The following is an 18,777-nucleotide window of genomic DNA, read 5'->3' as shown; positions in this document are numbered from 1 at the left end:
TGTTTCTTATTTATTTAATTTAATAGCCAAAAGATCTTGTAATATCTTATAAACGACATATAGTTTCAGTTATATTATGGGATAAATTTGTCCTAAAACTGAACATCGTTCGGTTTAAATAGCGTTTAGGTATGAATATAATTGCACCTTTGTGATTAGCCCTTGGTCTGTAACGTGCAAAATAAATTGGCAAATACGCAACTTTTTCAGGGTGGCAGCACGGTCGCGGGTGTCATGGCGCCGTTCAAATTTCGAAGCGTTGATGTGTTATTCATTATAACAATCAAATTAGGTATCTGGTAACAAACTGTGTGTGGGTATAGACGATTTGTTATACAGTAAGTACAGTTGTATGCAGTAAAATCCTAGAGTCTACTATCCCTTCAAACGCCGCCACATGCTCATTCATTGGCAACGCGGGACCACAGGCACTTGGATCGTTTCAATAAAATATAATGCTAAATTAATATACGAAATCTATTTACTACCAAAGATTGCCGACAATTTCCTGTAAATGCCGTCCAAATGCTCATCTGCAACACACTGTCACACGCTGGCCGCCGTACGCTAGCTGCAGTATGTTTTTATAACAAGTGAACACTGTTCTTCAAATAGAAACAAAGATGGAGTAGGATGGTTGAATATTTGTGTTGTATTCGTATGAAAATTGAAATCAAGCGAGCGTCGAGCAAATTTTGGCAGCACGCTTTCCTACCTGCTATATATTTATGTGTCAGTGGGCAGCAGCTAGCGTGCGGTGTACTTGTGTGTTGCAGATGAGCATTTGACCGGCATTTACAGGTGATTATAGGCGAAATAGAGTAGAGAAACATTAAGACTTTGGTAGTAAATACATTTCGTGTTCATTTACCTTTTTTTTTTTTTATTGAGACTTCCAAGTGCCTGTGCGCATGACAAGCACACCGGAGTACCAGGCAAGTAAAATGCCGCCACATGCATTCCTTCAGTGTCAGAGCCGCCGGCGTGACTTACCTCAGTCCAACGACGTTGATACCGGGCAGTGATCCGCTGCTGCTGCTGCCGTTCAAACTCGGCAGGAACGTGCTGCCGCCGTCGCCGCCCGACCACGCCTCCGCGGCGTCGCTCGCGATCGTCCGCTGCAGCCGCTGCCAGTTGTCATGGAGCTGGCGTCCGAACTTGGCGACGCGTATCGCCATCATCCACCGCGCGCGCGCTCGCTCATCGTCCGCGCACAGGTACTTCACGTGCTTGCCGGCCTTCATGATCTGCGGGTGCTTGAGCGCGAATCCGAACTCGGTCGGCGCGCGGTACTTCTTCCGCCAGTCGAGCGAGCCGTACACGTCGAGCGAGTCGAGTTTCGCGAGGCACACGAGGTGTTTCAGGTTGTTCGCCTTGCCCTTCGGCACGTAGTAGAGCCCTGACGCGCGCAGCACAAAGTGGTGCCGCTTCCACGCCTTCTTACCGTCGACCTTCAAGTGCAGGGTGCCGTCGGCGTCGGGGACGCGCGGCTCTCCGCCGCTGCCGCCAAAGAACTCCTCGACGAGTCTCCGTTTCTTCGCGTCGCTCATCTCGCGGCCGAGCTCGGACGAGCTCGCCGTCAGGAGGTAGCGCTGTGGGTTCGCAAACAGATCGTACTTGTCGTCGCGCTCGGCGAAGACGAGCCGGTGCGTGGCGGCGGCAGAGCGCGGCCAGCGCACGAGGTTGCGCACGACCGACTCATGGTCCTCATACGTGCGCTCAACGTGCAGCGGCGGCAGCACCTCGACAAGGCACCAGCGCGGCGTCAGCGGCACGTGGAACTTGTCGGCGAGGATCGCGCACACCTCGCCCGCGCACTGTCGCTCGTCGACGAGCAGGCTCTTCGTGCTGCCGTCGACCGCAAACACTTTAACGTATAGCTTGCGAACGTTCGCCTCACGGATCTTGTCGAGGGCGACGCGGATGCGCTGCGCCTTTACCTCCTCGTCGGACAGCGGCAGTGCGGCGGGCGTTGTTGTTGTTGTTGTTGTTGTTGCTGTGGCGATGGGCTCGTCGCGCTGCGCCGTCGACGTGCACGACTCGGACGACGGAAGCGACTCGTAGTCGCAGAACGCCGAGTCGTTGTCGGCGTCGTCCGTTGCCGGTGGGGGAGGGGAGCCAGCAGGGGGCGCCTCGCGCGTGGCGTTGCTCGCTGCATGGCCCGCGGGATCGTGCTGCTGCTGCGGCTCGGCGGCCGGTTTACGCGGCGGCGGCGGCGCTGCGGCGAGTGGCGGGGTGTCGTCGCAGGAGAGTTTCGAGAGGTCGAGTACGCTGTTACGCGAGAGCACGTTCTCGAGCATGCACAGCTCACCTAGCAGCTCGTCGAGGTCCAGCGCCGAGTCGTCGTGCGACTTCGACTTGCGGTAGGTCTCCAGAGGCGGCTCCGCACGGCGACCGTCCGCCGCTTTCCCCGGCGCGGAAGATCGGTCCCGAAGATCTGACGGTTCGGCGGACTTCAACGACTGACTGTATCCCTGCTCCTCGCCCAGTTCCATTTGCAGTGTTTCCAACTCGCCGAGCATGTCTCCGAGGATCTTGGTCGCCTCGTCGGACCCGTCCGACTCGACATCGCTATCGGCTTCGGCATCGCTGAACGACGCGAGATCTTCGAGCGACGAAGTCCCGGCCATTTTACGACAGATATTGTCTTTCGTTTTGTCACATTTGCTTGTCCGGCGACTTAAATATCACGACATTGTGTTAATTTTTGATTTAAACAACGGAGCAAACGACGAGACCACCACTAACACACGAACAACCAAAAATGGCAATACCGGATGGTGATGAAGGACGACCGGAAGTTTATGTTTAGAGGTGGCAGCACCAGCGTACCAGCATGGAAGACTCGATAGGGAAAGTTGTTATTCCTGGTGACATATTACAGAATTTGGATGAGAAAAAAGGGAAAATTAAAGTAACAGTAGGCCCAGGTCTCATACGCGATGGTTCTCATATAGCTGTGACAAAAAGTGGAATTCTCAGGCATAGAGAACCCAGTGTATTTTGGGTTGATTGCCACCAAAAAAGGGTAAACCGCTTCGCTTGCTGCAATGCCTTGTTGATCTTGATTTTGAGCATTGATTTTGAATTTGAATTTGTTGATGAATTTGATGCAATACAAGTTCTACTACTGATACTGTGAAATTATATTATATTTATTACAAGAAAATGAATTTTATTTCTAATAAATGATATTAATGTTAGAGTACTCGACTACAGTACAGACTACAGAGTACAGTACAGGCTCAGTGACATGATTCGTGCAAAAACAATCAGTACAAAATTTAGGCCTAAAAAAGTAAAATGCTATCAAAAAACTAGTATATGTAATTATACAAGCTATGGCTTTAAATATGCTCTTCTACACTTTTATATATTTGTGTAGTATGATACACAGAGACAGGGTTCTTCCTCAGGATTTTAGAGGCCATGTCGGACAATTCACCAATTGAGCAATTCATCCCCATTCGCTAATAAGAATCTAATAATTATGTGTAAAAACTCAATTAGTTTGGAGAGCTATACATCAAGCTGTGAAACCACAGCATGACTGTATTAAGATTGTCAAAAGCAAATAGCTGGAAATTAAGGCATGTCGACTAGGCAATTAAAGCATGTTGGAACAGTTAATTATTATATGTGATTGGTTATGCAATATCACAAATTAGCTACAGATTTGAAGGCATGTTGGACCAGGCATGCGTTAAAGGCCTGACAAGAACCGTGGTACATCTTCGTGAATTTCATCTTAATCGTGTGTTTGTGTGTGCTTTTCAGTATGTTCCAGCAAGAGGAGACAATGTGATTGGCATTGTTACAGCCAAACAAGGAGACGTTTTTAAAGTGGACATCGGCAGCAGTGAACCAGCATCGTTATCTTTCATGGCCTTCGAAGCTGCAACGAAGCGCAACAGACCCAACTTGAATGTGAGTTTGCCTCAGAATAGTCACTTTGCTGATGAAATTTGATAGATGTCTTATCGATTAGCAATCATGTTTACAGTGACTTATACGTTATTTCTCCCCTTGAAACCTTAGGTTGGCGATTGTGTAAATGCAAAGTTGTTGGTGGCCAATAAGGACTGTGAGCCAGAGTTGGTCTGCATCGACAGCTATGGTAGAAGTTCTGGACTAGGAATTCTGCCGAACGAGGGATTCCTTCTCCAATGCAGTATTGGCCTTGTGAGACAGTGAGTCAACTTAGTTGTATACATTCAGGAATATTTTAGTATATATATGCAAGTGATAATCAATGGGACTGTTTGACCATGAGGTTGCTTTTTAACAAGTTGTTTTAATGACCCAATACACACCGAAAAACACATTCCCACTCACATGCGCCACATGCACACACACGTACATGTATTTGCGCATCCGATGTCAATGTTTGCATTTTTTCCATGCTATGTTCCAGGCTTCTAAGAAATAAGTTCAATGTTCTAACATTCCTGGGAAAGGCCATACAATACGAGGTTGCCATTGGGATGAACGGACGCATCTGGCTTCACTGTCACACAGTGAGAGAGACTATTGCCATCAGCAACGCGATCTGCCGATCAGAACTGATGAGCGACGAAGAAGTGCAGATCATGAGTAAAAAAGTTGTGGACTCGCTGCAAGGTTTCGAGTGATTGGCGGTTTGCCAACAAGTCCATCCTCCAACAGAATGTCGGTGTCAGCGTCGTTGTTGGAGTTGGCACAAACACTCTTCAGTATGCTTGGGACCATGCTAGCAGGAACAATTGTGCTAATATTCATAGGCCACACGTGTGCTTTTATGTGATTTTTGTATATAGTCAAGACAGAAAACAAGACGTCTAGAAAACAATAAACAACAATTTATTATGAGATAATCCATGTGTAAATGTAAACATGGTTATCAGTAGCTGTCATTTGTTAAAGTACGTATATCGTGGATCCAACTGGTTGCCTTACAACATAGTAATGCATTTGATTTAATTTACAGTAATACTGTATTATGATGTGGATATAATAACAATATTTATTACATAGTGATACTATGTAGAATATCGGCCCTGGGTCTTGTCGGCACAGAAACGCATTTATATACCATTAAACCCTTACATATCCCACAGGAACATAAATGCACGACTGTGGTACTGACATGTGCACGTCTCCTATTTTCGCAGCGGTGAATGACTGAACTGCCAATTGTGAGATAACCACTACACTGCTACCTGGTGTTCAAATACATTGCTGCACTCACCTGCGCTACACTCACTCTGTATAGTACCCGAGTGCCTTAGCAAAAATAAATACACCAGACAAATGTTCTTCAAAATCGAACCCACTATCTTACGTATTCAAATACCGGTGACACGTCAAACCTAATATTACATGACTTTCATTTGTCTCCATTTTCTAACGGTGGGTGCTCCAAGACTTTATCAATCAGTCCAAACTCTTTAGCATCTTGTGCACTCATGAACCTGTCTCTCTCCATTGCTACTTCTGTAAAGATATGCACATTACAATCAATTCCAATATAGCCTATTCAAGGAATGCACAACTGAAGAACATTTTTACAACAAGTGCCGCAGAGCAACAGGGCTCATCTGGTGTCTGGTGTTCTGCTGATAAATTCATTTGTGCATAGCAAGACGTCCTATACATACGTTCATTTCTAACCCAAAAAAAACAACACTTCAAACTAGTGTAATAAAATTCCGATAGATGGCGGGCCGCTATCAAAGGCATCGTTGCACGTCAGCAAAAGCATTGCAGCAATGCCAGCTGTCAGCTGATGACGACGAATTGCAAAAAGCAGGAGGCGAATAATTACCATATTATTACTATACAATAACGTGCTGTTCTATGGTGTCAGGTAAAAGGTACTTGAACCTCTTGCGAGGCACATCTGGCTCGTTAAAAATAGCTTAATGGTTGATACAACAGAGGCCAGAGCAGCTCGTGCAAGATTACAATTTACAGCAATACGATAGCAAATATCTCTAAACTAATTTCAGTACAAGGTAGCGCCAGTGATTAGTGGACCGAATAAGCTCAAGAACGTACACCTTGCGTCTATATTGGTGCCAAAATTGATGAGAAAATTAAGTCTGGGAAATCCGCAGCCTCACTCCTGGGTAATTATATTGAGTGCTAGTTACTGTATTCCAACTATGTACACTACAGAATCTATATATAAGTCATGTCATTATCTCCTAAGTAAGCGTTGTTCAAGTAAAGAGTTATGTGTGGAATTTCACTGTAAAATGGGAGCTTCCACACCCACAGGTACTCGCCAACGCAGTTGAGAGAAACAAATCCATGTTTAACCCTCCTCTTGAGGTCAAAAGGTTATCCGGACACTTACTCTTTGCATGTCAGCGGAAAGTACATTTCATGGTCCTTTCAATAAAGCCATAAAAATGCTAGGTCACCGCTGAAACAAAAAAGTTTTTCAATCGCTCCGCCAGACCATGTCCTCAGAAAATGTCTAAAATCTGCCCTGTGCCCATTGACCTTTGACCTGGACCTCCAATTTTGGCACAGTGATGGCTTTTCCTACCATGATGCTATACACCGACTATCACGAGCCTAGGTCGAGCAGTTTAGATTTGTGCCGCAATTCTGCATTTCCTCCCTATACCTTAAGTTAAGGAGTGAATGTTCCCCCTTCTTTTACACCTCTTGACCTTTGACCTTTGACCTTTGACCCCCAGCTTCGACATCTCAACTCGTTTTGACGATCCCGCCCGATGTGCCGAATATCGTGACCGTACGTCGAGCGGTTAAGATTTATGCCCAACTGTTGACGGACGGACGGACGGACGATCATGCGATTCTACAAGCTGCATCTGACTACGTCAGATGAGCTAAAAACGCATATGTAAAAAAAATATAATTAGTTAGGCATGCCGTATACAACAATTTTAAAGCCTTTATTTCAAACGTAACTGCAACCAGTCTCGTGTTTTCTCCACTTTTACGACACTTGCCATTATTGCTTGAGTAACAGAAACTGTCTTGACTCTAGAGTAACGCTAACATGTCTTAGAACCTTCGTACTTGGCTATATTCACCAAAACGTGCACGATTCTAGTTTTGATTACGCTATTTGATTACTGCCGCCATTTCTTATGAATTGGACTATCTCGCAATAGTGCGAGATATTGGCCAATTTCAAAATAAAAATAGAGTCAATTACACAGAATCCGATGTCCTTTTGTTTGAATTTGGTGCACAATGGGTGCACTTGTAACTTATTGGTGCACTAAGATGCCATTTGCAAATTTATTGTCGCTATAATCAAATATGCCATGGTGTTACGGCGTGTTCAATTCCGATTTTCTATGCTATGACAGCATAAATTCTTAGTGTTTTTCAAGTTAGTATAATCACTAATCTATATATATAAAGTTGTTCAGCCGAATTAGTCCGTACTCGCATAACTAGAGAACTCCACAGCCTAGAGGAAAACTAAAGATATTTTCAGAATCGGCACGTCTGTGAGGTGGTTCTGGCGGAAACAAAAATTTTAAAAAGTTAAAAATTGATAAAAATTATATTCATCAATAGATGGCGGTGCGTACAGATTAACATCACGTACGTGTGAATCCACGGCGCTTAACGGCGCAGTGACCTAATCGCTAGAACATCCGTCTCCTACACTGGGATTCCGGGTTCGAGTCCCAGATGGGGAACTAATTTGCCCCTTTCTTCCCTTTACATACCTCTTTAGTATGTATTATTTTTAATTTTTAATTTAATTTAAATTTATTTAATTAATTATTTTTGTAATTTATTAATTATTTTTATTTTTAATGTCTTTTGTCTTTTGATTTCTTATTATTTTTTACTGTTTGGGATGGGATGGGATGGGATGGGATGGGATTACATGGGATGGCATGGGATGGAATGGGATGGAATGGGATGGAATGGGATGGATGAATGCATGGATAGATAGATAGTTAGATTTTTTGGGTATTTTCATTTCAACCAAGCGTACACCTCAGTAACGCCACTGATTTCCCCGGGCAATGCCGGGTATCCCGCTAGTCAGTAATATTCTCTGCTAAGAGGTGAGACTACGTTTCACTATATTTTTTTCAGATTGTGCATTTCTGAGCAATGATTTCGAAATAAATCCTTTAAGTTTAGTCAGCTAGGTCACACTGTGGAATACCTATTATTTCTATAGGTTGCCCTGAGTGTCTGGCATACATCTTGTTAAGCCCATTTTTCAACTTCAGAATCTCCTCTGCATGGATCATGATATCAGTAGCCTGGCCCTATAAAAAAAATCACAGTTGTCAGTATTAATAATACCTAAAGTTGAAAAATGACAGATAGATGCACTGCAGACATATTGAAAAAATTACTAATTACTTTTAAAATTCTAAATCAGTTAACTATGAGTCGCACAACTTTCACGAAATACAACCAGTGAGTAAAGCTGGGTTTGGTTTACACTGGAAAAATTGACGAGATAATTATTTTTTCAACGTTCTATCAACCTCTCTATTAGATGTTCAAAGTTTTTACATTATCGACCACGAGTCGGCAAACGTTTCAACATTTAAGCCTTGGTGTGCGCGCGGGGCGACGTGGATACGAATTTTTGCACATATTAATTCGCGCCAATGTGGCACCGATAGCAAAAATGTGCTCTCCCCCTGGGTGGAGGCACACACCTCATGAATGCTATTATCAGAGTGGCTGAGTCGCGAAAACTTGATCAACTCGCTGACCAAAGGTTGAGAAAATAGAACATGGTCTATACTTTCTCAACTAGTCCCTATCAGCTTGTTGAGCGCTCAAATTTTGGGTGTTGCTATCCCCCAGGCGTGGAGGGATGGACACGTGATACAGTTGACGTATACTTCCAAACTTAACAGTAACCATAACACTAAATATCTATATATCGGATATCTATATATAGGGGTGTCATCCACAAAAATTAATCTATGGTGTGGGGACAGATATCATGATGCAAAAACTCTAACTCTAACCCTAACCCTAATCCTAACCCTAATCCTAACACTAGTGCTGCCACGTTGCGGTACTGTCCCTCCACGACCGGGGGATAGCATTTCCCTCAAATTTTAAGCTCAGACTGCCGACTTTCGGTCGAGTAGTAGAAACGTTTATCAGCTCATCAACTTTCCAGCAAAAAGTTGGTAGTGTAAACCCAGCTTAAATCCCCTTACCATTGCATGTCCAGAGGGCTGATGAATCATGATCCGGGAGTTTGGCAAAGAGTGTCGCATGCCTGGCGTACCAGCACTGAGCAGTAATGACGCCATGCTACAGGCTTGTCCGACACACCATGTATTTATAGGTGGCATGATGTACTGCATCGTGTCATATATCCCTAGCCCCGCTGTCACCACTCCACCTAGAAAAGTAATCTGGTGTGAACACTTCCGAAGCAAGGCAGTAATGTCTAAACAGTAGTTGAAAGTAATTGGCGAGCTGCAGTTTTTTTTTATCAAGGTTATCTTACTACCTAGTAAATTTAGTCAACAACGACATACACATTTCTGATTCTTAAGTTAGCATGCATTCACTATAAATTCTGATTTCTTGTTAGATACCCTCTGGCTATAGAATCTTAGATATTCTCACCTGGACTGTTGATATAAAGATGAACAGGCTTCTTGTTACTTTCGGACTGTAGAAACAACAGCTGAGCAACTACTAAACTGGACATTTCATCTGAAATCTGGAAACAGAAAGTACTGCATTTGTCACGTCGATATTACACCGCATAGACAACAGGGGTACAGGGTGCAAAATGAACGCGAGTCCGGAGTCAAATACTCCCTGATTTACTGTTGGACTCCCTAATTTGACATATACAGGAGTCCGTGCGACTCCCTAAAAATTCTGCTACACCAACTACTTCATTCCAGAGCACGGGCTCACGAAAATTACAGAATTTTTTCAGCAAATCTTTAATTTTGAACTTCAGACTACGGACTCCCTCATTTTGCTGTGGACTCCCTCTTTTTGAGGGCAGAGAGTTTAATGGACTCCTTTGTTCAAAAGTTAATTTCTACCCCTGGGGGTATATTTAGTTCTGTTGCTGGCTGCTCTGCAAATAAAACCTACCGGGCCCATAATGCAGATGATTCGTTCCTTGAGCAGTCTGGAGTAGATGTCATAAGCTCGCTCACCCCGTCCTGTTTGCTCAATCACTATGGGCACTAGCGGTCGGTGCAACTGGGTTGCACAGTGAAAGGCTCTTACGTGACATGTAGCTACGGCAGAACATTGCTTAAGCAACTGCTTGACCTGAAAATGCCCATTGTTAGTGACGCGATTGGTGTGCAATACACTGTCTAGTATATTTCAAGAATGCATATTAATATACCAGTATTCTGTTCGTGCCACCTAATTACAATAAAAAAACATGCACAGTTTCACCAGAAGTAATATTTTGTTGCAAGTTAACATTTTATCATTTAGGTTCTGTTACTTGCATTAGAGATTTGCCAGATCCAAAAGTACTGTGAGAATTTATTTCTATGATATGTTGTTCGATCCTGGCCAATGAGTCATCATTTACAACGACTCAAGATGTTTTGCCTAGTTTTAATTGGCAATGGCTATTGGATCGGAAAATTTATTTTTTCTATTTACAAGGATTTTCACAACATGTCTAGTGTCATTTCTGGAAACAGACATCTGAACCAAAGCTAAATCAGATTAACACCTCCACTCTGACCACGACTAACTAGCTGCATGACCTAACGCCCAACAAGTATTCTTCCGAGTAAAGGGCTGAGGTTGAGCTAATCTAGCACAAGACACTGGCTATACTTATAAATTAACCTAACAGTTGTGACTTTGAAATAAATGTAGGCGAATAATAAATGTTTTAATTTAGAATACGGCATTATTGTGATTATAAGATTTATTATATTTATATTATACGCTGTGGCTATATGCCCGGCAGCCGGGCACAGTCTTCGATTTCCTAAATGCCAGGCAGTTCCTAACCCTAACCCTTGTTTACTTGAGATAACGCTGAAAATTAAAACGAAGTGGCTACGCGTCCGGAACCGGTCGCCTAGCCTCCAGGCTACGCGTCCGGACATCCACTCACACAGTGATCGCGCTGACTCGTTAGTGGAGTAGGCGAGGTACGGTCCGGCATATTAGATAGTACCAGGGTACGTTCCGGCAGTACCCTGGGGGACATAGACCCTCTCAGCAATAGTGGAGAGGGGGCCAGAAGTAACTGATTTTTCAAAAAAGTGTGAGGGTGACACACTTACACCACACGCTCACGCACGCACACACGAACGAACGGACGCACGCACGCGCGCACGCATACACGTACGCGCGCACGCACGCACGCACGCACGTTCGTACACAAGCATGCAGGTACGCACGGACCCATACACGTACGTACGCACATACGCATGCACGTACGTACATATACGCACCCATGTAGGCCTACGTACGCACGCATGCATGTAGGCCTACCTACACAGGCACGCACGGGGCACGCACGCATACAGGTATGCACCCACACACGCATTCACGTAAGCACGTACGTGCACGCACGCACGCATTCACGTAGGCCTACGCACGCACGCACGCATTTGTACGGCACGCACGTACGCATATGCACGTACGCACGCACGGACGTACGCACGCATGGATGGACACACGCACGCACGGACGGACGCCCAGACGCACGCACCACAGACGTTCGCACGCACGGACGCACGGACGTACGCGCGCACGTACGCACGGACGGACGGACGGACGCACGCACGGACGTAAGCACGCACGAACGAACGCACGGACGCACGAACGGACGTAGCTACGTACGCACGCGCGTACTCACGGACGGACGCACGTGTACGCACGGACGTACGATTTGTGTGTGATTCATTTAGAGACCTTTTGAGACATTTCTAGTCATTTCGAAGCATTCTGGTGTTTAGGAGGACCGAATATAAACCACTGGAAATATTCAAGATGGCAGCTCCCTCCAAGCAACAGGTATAATTTGTAATTTTACATGCTATTGCTAGCAAGGAAACCACATCATGATCATAGCTTCCCGTAATGGCACTCTTTAAATAAAATAATGTTTTAAATAAATATAATATATTTTAACTATATGGTAGGCCTACTCTAATCAATCATGGTTTCTCTATCTGCTTTATGAAAATTACGGCACATGCTATATATATTATCAGGAGCGTATAATGACAAATATTTGTCATTATACGCTCCTGATATTATGTTTATATTATGTTTTAAATATCAACGGTCACTAGGCATGTGTAGTGTGTGAGAAAATATATACAAATTGCAACGATGTACTAACCAGTAACTCGATCTGGTTATTTGCAGGCACAGGAAGAGGAATGATTTACGCACCTTCACAAACCATTACTGCATTTTATTTTGACAAGAAACTCGCACTGGCAACAGGTCTCATACAAACATTATCAGCACTTGGCGCATTAACCGGTCCTCCACTGTGCGCCAAGATTTTAGAACTTTACACCTGGCAAGGTGCGATGATCATTATAGGTGGGATGTATCTTCAAACCATAGCAGCTAGCGCCCTCTTGCGTGATATACCAAAAGCAGCAAAGGAAGAACTAAAGAAACTCAGAAATAAACGCTGGTTTATGATGCCCGCTACCGATATGCTGAAATTCGGACTTCACTGTCTGAGTCACGTCCTATACGGAATTGGTCTCAGCATAGTGCTATTATTCGTGGTTTTGTACGGCACCAGACAGGGCATGAGTCTCGCGTCAGCTGCACTGATGCTGACCACGCTAAACATCAGCAATGTCCTGAGTCGCTTCCTGGTGGCAATCGTAGGGGACAGGCGATGGTTCCCGCGTCAGCTGGTCTACGCTGTTGCGACTCTGGCGTGTGGAATTATTAGTCTATTGTTTCTGTTCGCGGCGGAACTGTGGGTGTTTGCGCTTTGCTGTGTGCTGTACGGAACTAGCTATGGAGTAAAACAGAGCCTTCGGACATGCATTCTGGTTGACCTCTTCGGCATACAGAATATACCCATGGTGAAGTCGATCTACTGTCTCTTCAGGGGCGTAGGAGGTCTAATTGGACCAGTGGTCGCAGGTATATACGCAGTGAAGCTCTAAAATAATGAGGAGCGATCGAGTTTGCATAATTAACATGTTAATCATTTAACCTATCGAACAATTCTCTGCTTAACCATGCAGTAACATGTAGTTTGGTTTCACTGCAGGCTTTCTGATGGACCAAACTGGAAACATGAGATCGGTTTTCGTCCTGTGTGCAATCACGGGTATTGGGAGTGGAGTGTTGCAGTGTGGCGTCATCTACATGCACTACAGGCAAAGGAGTGGGAGCCAGGAACCACCGCAGCTGAAATGCACAGAAGCAGCGAGAAACACCCCAGAGAAAACACGTTTCTAACCAGTGCATCTTTCAAACATCCGGATTTGATAGATGTATCAGACAACCCCTTAGCTCGAGAATATCATTCAATATCGCGACGCCAAGATTATACTGGCCACTAGCAGGATAAAATCCTCAGTGATAATAAAAAGCAAGCGCCGTAGGCGCGCTGCATGCTAGGGGGGTCTGGGGGCATGCCCCCCTGAAAATTTTTGGATGGTAGACGTCTGGAGATGCAATCTGGTGAGTCTTGCGAGAGAGATTTAGGAACAAAATGTAGGAACAAAATTTTTTAACCAAAAATTTACTGGAAGCGCTTCCAGTGCTTCTATCTGCGGGCGCCACTGATACTTGCCACAGAGCGACGGCCGGTCTCTCGTACACCGATCACGGCTGGGCCTAGCTCTAGTACTATAGCCCGCGTACAGTTGTCGCAGGCCTGCGGCGACTGTACGCGTATGGTTGGCCACAGTGGACAAAAATCAAGAATACATGACTACATATTATATGCCCGCATATAATCGACCAATGGGAAGCGAGGAATATATGCCCGCATATAATCGAATATTTGCGCAATCATGCGTGTACGTGTCGCAAGCTCCTGTGTGAGATGGATGTCCCGACGCGTAGCCTAGCGGCTTCTCGTCCGGAACCGGTCGCGTAGCCAGGGCCAAATTAAAAACTACCGGGCATTTAAGAAATCGAACACCGTGCCCGGCAGCCGTCAGATATATGCCGGCTGCCGGGCATTTAGCCACTCTGTATATTATAACCTGCTTCACAAATTATGCAATCACAAATTTATACCATACTCCATAGTACATTTATGATTGACGCGACATAGTACCACCGTTACTGACTACAGAATGGTGTCTTGTAGCTCTACAAGTGTAGCCTCTTCGCCTCCGCTACTGGTACTGGTAGTAGTACAGCGCTAACCGTAGAGCCTGAACGAGAGGGAGCGAAGGGGCTACACTCAGTCAGTCAATGACTCAGTAGGCCTATTAGTATTAGTAGTAGTAGTAGTAGTAAGTCAGTTCAACAGTTGCACTGGCACTAGCTCTAGTACTATAGCCCGCGTACATTGATCGCCTGCGGCAGTCAACGTACGCGGGCTATAGTACTACTACTACTAGAGCTACACTGTCACTTAGCTCCGAGAAACGGTATCGCTAGGGTTAGGATGTATAGGACATTATGTATAGACAATCCGTCGCACCGTTTGGTCGGGCTACACTGTCACTGACACTGGCACTAGCCAGGAATCGGCGCATTCTATAATTGTTCATTATAAACCGAAACCACCTTATGACAATAAGCGATGGCAGTCTTAAATGCAACAATGAAATGGAATCTTACAATAAATGTCATGATTTTTATTCTTGTACCAGATTATAAATGAATAGTACATGTAGAAACTAGGTCTACTAATAAAACAGATGCTTCTCCTTCAGTTTGCCTCTCTATGTCTACTTGCTTAGATTTTTGGTATATAACTGTATTGAGTGAAACGTGAAAACGGGTCAGCACTATTATATAATATATTTATATTTGTTTATAAATATATATAATATTTTAAATTTATATTAAAACTTGTATTTTTAATTATATTTATGTGTAACGTCAGTTATGTAAACCTCAGTAAACGTTAGACTGGTCCGCGCTCGACAGTTCCACTCGCGTTACACTGACGAGTCAGTGTAACGCGAGTGGAACTGTCGAGCGTGGACCAGTCTAAGGAAACGTTACCTATCCTGGACCCTCCCAAATACCGAAATGACTCGAACCTACTTGTGTCGTGCTTTTAAATGTCAAAATAACCCAGTAACACTTCAATATATCTTAGATATTTTTTATATTCTTCTAGTAGTTCAAATAATATGTCAGAATTATTACGCAGTAATGTTGCTAGATATCTGTCCTGCCAGGCCGACGTACCCACAGGCGGGTGTGAATAAAACCCGGACCCGGACCCGGACCCGGACCCGGAAAACCTGCATAAAACCCAGACCCGGACCCCGGACCAGAACCCGGAAAACCTGCATAAAACTCGGACCCGGATTACACACACACACACACACACACACACACACACACACACACACACACACACACACACACACACACACACACACACACACACATCACACACACACACCACACCACACACAACACGACACACAACACAACACAAGAAAACCACACAGCACACACACGCACACAGAACGCACGCGCCGCACACACGCACGCGCGCACACACACCGACGGGCGACACCACACGCACGCCAGGCACCAGAAACACACGGCACACACAACCACCAAAAAACGCAACAGTGCGCATGCGAGCACGCACGCACATACACAACACAACAACAGCATGCACACGCACGATGCATAAAACACATGCGCGCCACCACAGACACACGCACACACACACCGACGTGCGCACACGGTCACCGGGCGACTAAGCACGCACGCACGCACGCGCCAACCGCACGAAACACACAGCACACACACACACACACGCACGTACACGCCACAAACACAGACACACACACCACACGCACACACACACACACAAACACGCGCGCGCAGCGCGACACACACACATCACACACACACACACACTCACACAACACACACACACAACACGCAAAACAAACGCACACGCGCGCACAGATACACCACACATACTACGCGCGCCAACGCCCCCCCCCCCCGCATAGCACCGACACAAACCACGCAAAAACGCATAATCCCGCACGTGGACGCCACGCACGCGCGCATCACACACTACACACACACACGCACTCGCCTTACTTATCGTACGTACGCCTGCGAACGCACGTACCGGACACAGACACACACACGCGCGCGCCACAACGCAGCCACGTACTGCCAACAACGCATCACACACCACACACACACACTACACACACACACACACACACACACACACGACACAACACACACACACACACGCACACCACACACACACACGCACATACACACACACAACACCACCACACACACACCACACAACCACACACACACACACACACACACACCACGCCACGCACGTTGGGACCGGACTGATGCAGATGCGGTTCGGACTGGGTACATAATTGAGTCACGGGACTGGAAGTTGAATTTGGGTCCCGGACTGATACAGCATGGGTCCGGACTGATCTACAGCGCATGGCGTTCCCGGACTGAAATGCGCTGTCACGTGCTTCTGATACAGCATGGCTCCGGACTGATGCAGCAAAATGAGTCCTGACTGGTAAATAATGAGCTGTCCGGACTGAGTGTAAGAATGCGGTCCGGCGCACAGGAAAACTCTAGCCATAACAACCCGCGACTGGACCCGGCCTCTGAGCCTCGTGGTCCGCGGTCCGGGTTTTTATCCATTCGGTCCGCGGTCCGCGAAGCCCCTCCTTAATATATAATTGAAAATAATAACGGCTGAATATATAATGTCATCCGGACTGATACAGAATGGCGTTCCGGACTGTACATAATGAAGTCCTCGGACAGGTATAGAATTGGCGGACTGATAACAGAATGAGTCCGGCCACGGTGTTAGAATGGGTGGCCGGATTGATATAAATGTGCCGGACTGGTACATAATGCGAGTCCGGACTGGTGAGTAAAGGGTTCGGACTAGTGCCTGTGCGTCGGATCGACATGACCAAAAATTCCGTCCGACAGCATTTTGAAAATCCGAATCCGAATCCGAATCGATGGCCTATTTTGAATCCCATCCGAATCCGAATCGATGGCGAATTTTTGAATCGAATCCGATCCGAATCCGATGTGTAGTCGCTAAATCCGATCCGAAATCCGATCCGAAATCCGGCCCGAATCCGGGGACATAGAAATTGTAAATAGTGCTGACGCATTGTGTACAATTCGTGTTATAACTCCTTGTTTCAACATCAACTTTGGGTTGTTGAGATAGGGATGGGGTGTAAGGGGATCTGTGATGACGTAAGAAAAGGTTAGAGAACGGTGATCGGGAGATCTGGAACGGATAATCCATGCAACGTTGTCAACGGCTTATGACGCTGAGTTGCCTTGCATCCCTCTGGTTCTCTCTCCTGTCAGCACACACAACCCAAACACGCACATACCTCTCTCTCTCTCTCTCTCGTCTCTCTCATACTCTCTCTCTCTCTCTCTCTCTCTTCTCTCTCTCTCACACGCACACACACACAAACAACAACCGCACACACCACACGACACACACACACACAGCACGCGCGCGCGCCGGCGCGGCGCACAGCCACCAGCAACACAAACACCGCACCGCATTCTCTCTCTTCCACACACTGCACACCGATACACGACGCGCACACCTCTCTCTCTTCCTCTCTCTCTTCTCTCGTCTCTTCTCTCCTGCTCTCTCTCTCTCTTCTCTCTCTCTCTCTCTCTCTCACACGACACACGCACACACACACACACGCACACACCACGACGCGCAGCACACCTCTCTGTTCCTCGCGGCTCTCTCTCCTCTCTCTCTCTTCTCTCTCCTCTCTTGCTCTCTCTCTCTCTCTCTGTGTTCCACACACACAACACAAACACACAAGCACGTCTCCTCTTTCTCTCGCTCTCTCTCTCACAACACGACACAACACACACACACAAACACGACGTCGTTCGCGCGCGCGCGCGCGCGCGACCTCTCTCTCTTCAGACTCATACACACTCCCTCTCAGTTCTCTCTCTCTCTCTTCTCTCATAACACACACACACCAGCGGCAGCGCGCACAGCACCACACCTCTCTCTTTTCTTCTCTCATCTCTGACACATACACCTCCCTCTCTCGTTCTCTGTCCTTCCCGTCTCTCTCTGTCACACACACACACAACAGCGCAACCCTCTTCTCTCTCTGTCAACACAGCAACACACACAGCACACCTCTCTCTCTCTCTCTCTGAACATACACACTGCCCTCTCTGGTCTCTCTACTCTCTCGTCTCTTGTCACACACACAACACAAACCCGCACACTTCTTCCCGATCCCGGCATCCGGAATCGAATCCGACAGCATTTTTTTGAACATCCGACCTCCGATCGAATCCGACGAAATTTTGAAATCCGAATCCGAATCGAATCCGAATCCGATTCTTCTAACCCAATTGTAATCGATCCGAATGGCCGATCGGATTCGATCGGATCGGATTCGGATTATCGGATCCGACGCACAGCACTAGTTCGGACTGATAGAGAATGGGTCCGGACTGATGTAGAATGGGTCGTCGTGCTGATACAGCATGGGTCCGGACTGATGCAGAATGAGTCCGGACTATCCTCGAATGGGTCCAGACTGGTAAAGCATGGATCCGGACTGATACACAATGAGCCCGGACTGGTGTAGAATG

General features: G+C 46.2%; 4 protein-coding genes across 4 annotated transcripts in view; 2 read left to right on the top strand and 2 right to left on the bottom strand.

Annotated features, from left to right (window-relative positions):
- Window positions 1–989: 989 nt before the first annotated feature.
- LOC106821191 (amyloid beta A4 precursor protein-binding family B member 1-interacting protein-like) lies at window positions 990–2,755 on the bottom strand. The gene has a single exon (XM_014825885.1). The coding sequence runs from the start codon at window positions 2,628–2,630 to the stop codon at window positions 990–992; it is 1,641 nt and encodes a 546-aa protein (XP_014681371.1). The 5' UTR covers window positions 2,631–2,755.
- Window positions 2,756–2,827: 72 nt separating this feature from the next.
- Window positions 2,828–4,853, top strand: LOC106821205 (exosome complex component RRP40-like). The gene is made up of 4 exons (XM_014825912.1): window positions 2,828–3,028; window positions 3,778–3,927; window positions 4,039–4,190; window positions 4,415–4,853. The coding sequence occupies exons 1-4, from the start codon at window positions 2,837–2,839 to the stop codon at window positions 4,629–4,631; spliced, it is 711 nt and encodes a 236-aa protein (XP_014681398.1). The 5' UTR covers window positions 2,828–2,836; the 3' UTR covers window positions 4,632–4,853.
- On the bottom strand, window positions 4,817–14,854 carry LOC106821206 (ATP-dependent Clp protease proteolytic subunit-like). The gene is made up of 6 exons (XM_014825913.1): window positions 14,749–14,854; window positions 10,078–10,260; window positions 9,592–9,688; window positions 9,174–9,361; window positions 8,150–8,255; window positions 4,817–5,472 (listed from the first exon to the last, which is right to left on the bottom strand). The coding sequence occupies exons 1-6, from the start codon at window positions 14,758–14,760 to the stop codon at window positions 5,366–5,368; spliced, it is 693 nt and encodes a 230-aa protein (XP_014681399.1). The 5' UTR covers window positions 14,761–14,854; the 3' UTR covers window positions 4,817–5,365.
- LOC106821204 (uroporphyrinogen decarboxylase-like) overlaps window positions 11,912–18,777 on the top strand; it is a 24,091-nt gene continuing 17,225 nt past the window's right edge. Inside the window, exon 1 of the mRNA XM_014825909.1 lies at window positions 11,912–11,982. Within this exon, the coding sequence (XP_014681395.1) occupies window positions 11,959–11,982 (24 nt within the window). The 5' untranslated portion in view covers window positions 11,912–11,958. The remainder of the gene's footprint in view (window positions 11,983–18,777) is intronic.

This window comes from Priapulus caudatus, unplaced genomic scaffold (genome assembly GCF_000485595.1).
Source record: "Priapulus caudatus unplaced genomic scaffold, Priapulus_caudatus-5.0.1 Scaffold63, whole genome shotgun sequence".
In the NCBI taxonomy this organism is placed as follows: Eukaryota; Metazoa; Priapulida; class Priapulimorpha; order Priapulimorphida; family Priapulidae; genus Priapulus; species Priapulus caudatus.
This window is presented reverse-complemented; position numbering and strand designations above follow the sequence as displayed.

Coding starts and splice junctions, on each gene's coding strand:
- LOC106821191 (XM_014825885.1), bottom strand. CDS start 2,630: ATGGCCGGGACTTCGTCGCTCGAAGATCTCGCGTCGTTCAGCGATGCC.
- LOC106821205 (XM_014825912.1), top strand. CDS start 2,837: ATGGAAGACTCGATAGGGAAAGTTGTTATTCCTGGTGACATATTACAG. Junction 3,029..3,777: donor TTGATTGCCACCAAAAAAGG/GTAAACCGCTTC, acceptor TGTGCTTTTCAG/TATGTTCCAGCAAGAGGAGA. Junction 4,191..4,414: donor AGTATTGGCCTTGTGAGACA/GTGAGTCAACTT, acceptor GCTATGTTCCAG/GCTTCTAAGAAATAAGTTCA.
- LOC106821206 (XM_014825913.1), bottom strand. Junction 9,689..10,077: donor TCATCTGCATTATGGGCCCG/GTAGGTTTTATT, acceptor TTCTGTTTCCAG/ATTTCAGATGAAATGTCCAG. Junction 9,362..9,591: donor TCTTTATATCAACAGTCCAG/GTGAGAATATCT, acceptor TTACTTTTCTAG/GTGGAGTGGTGACAGCGGGG.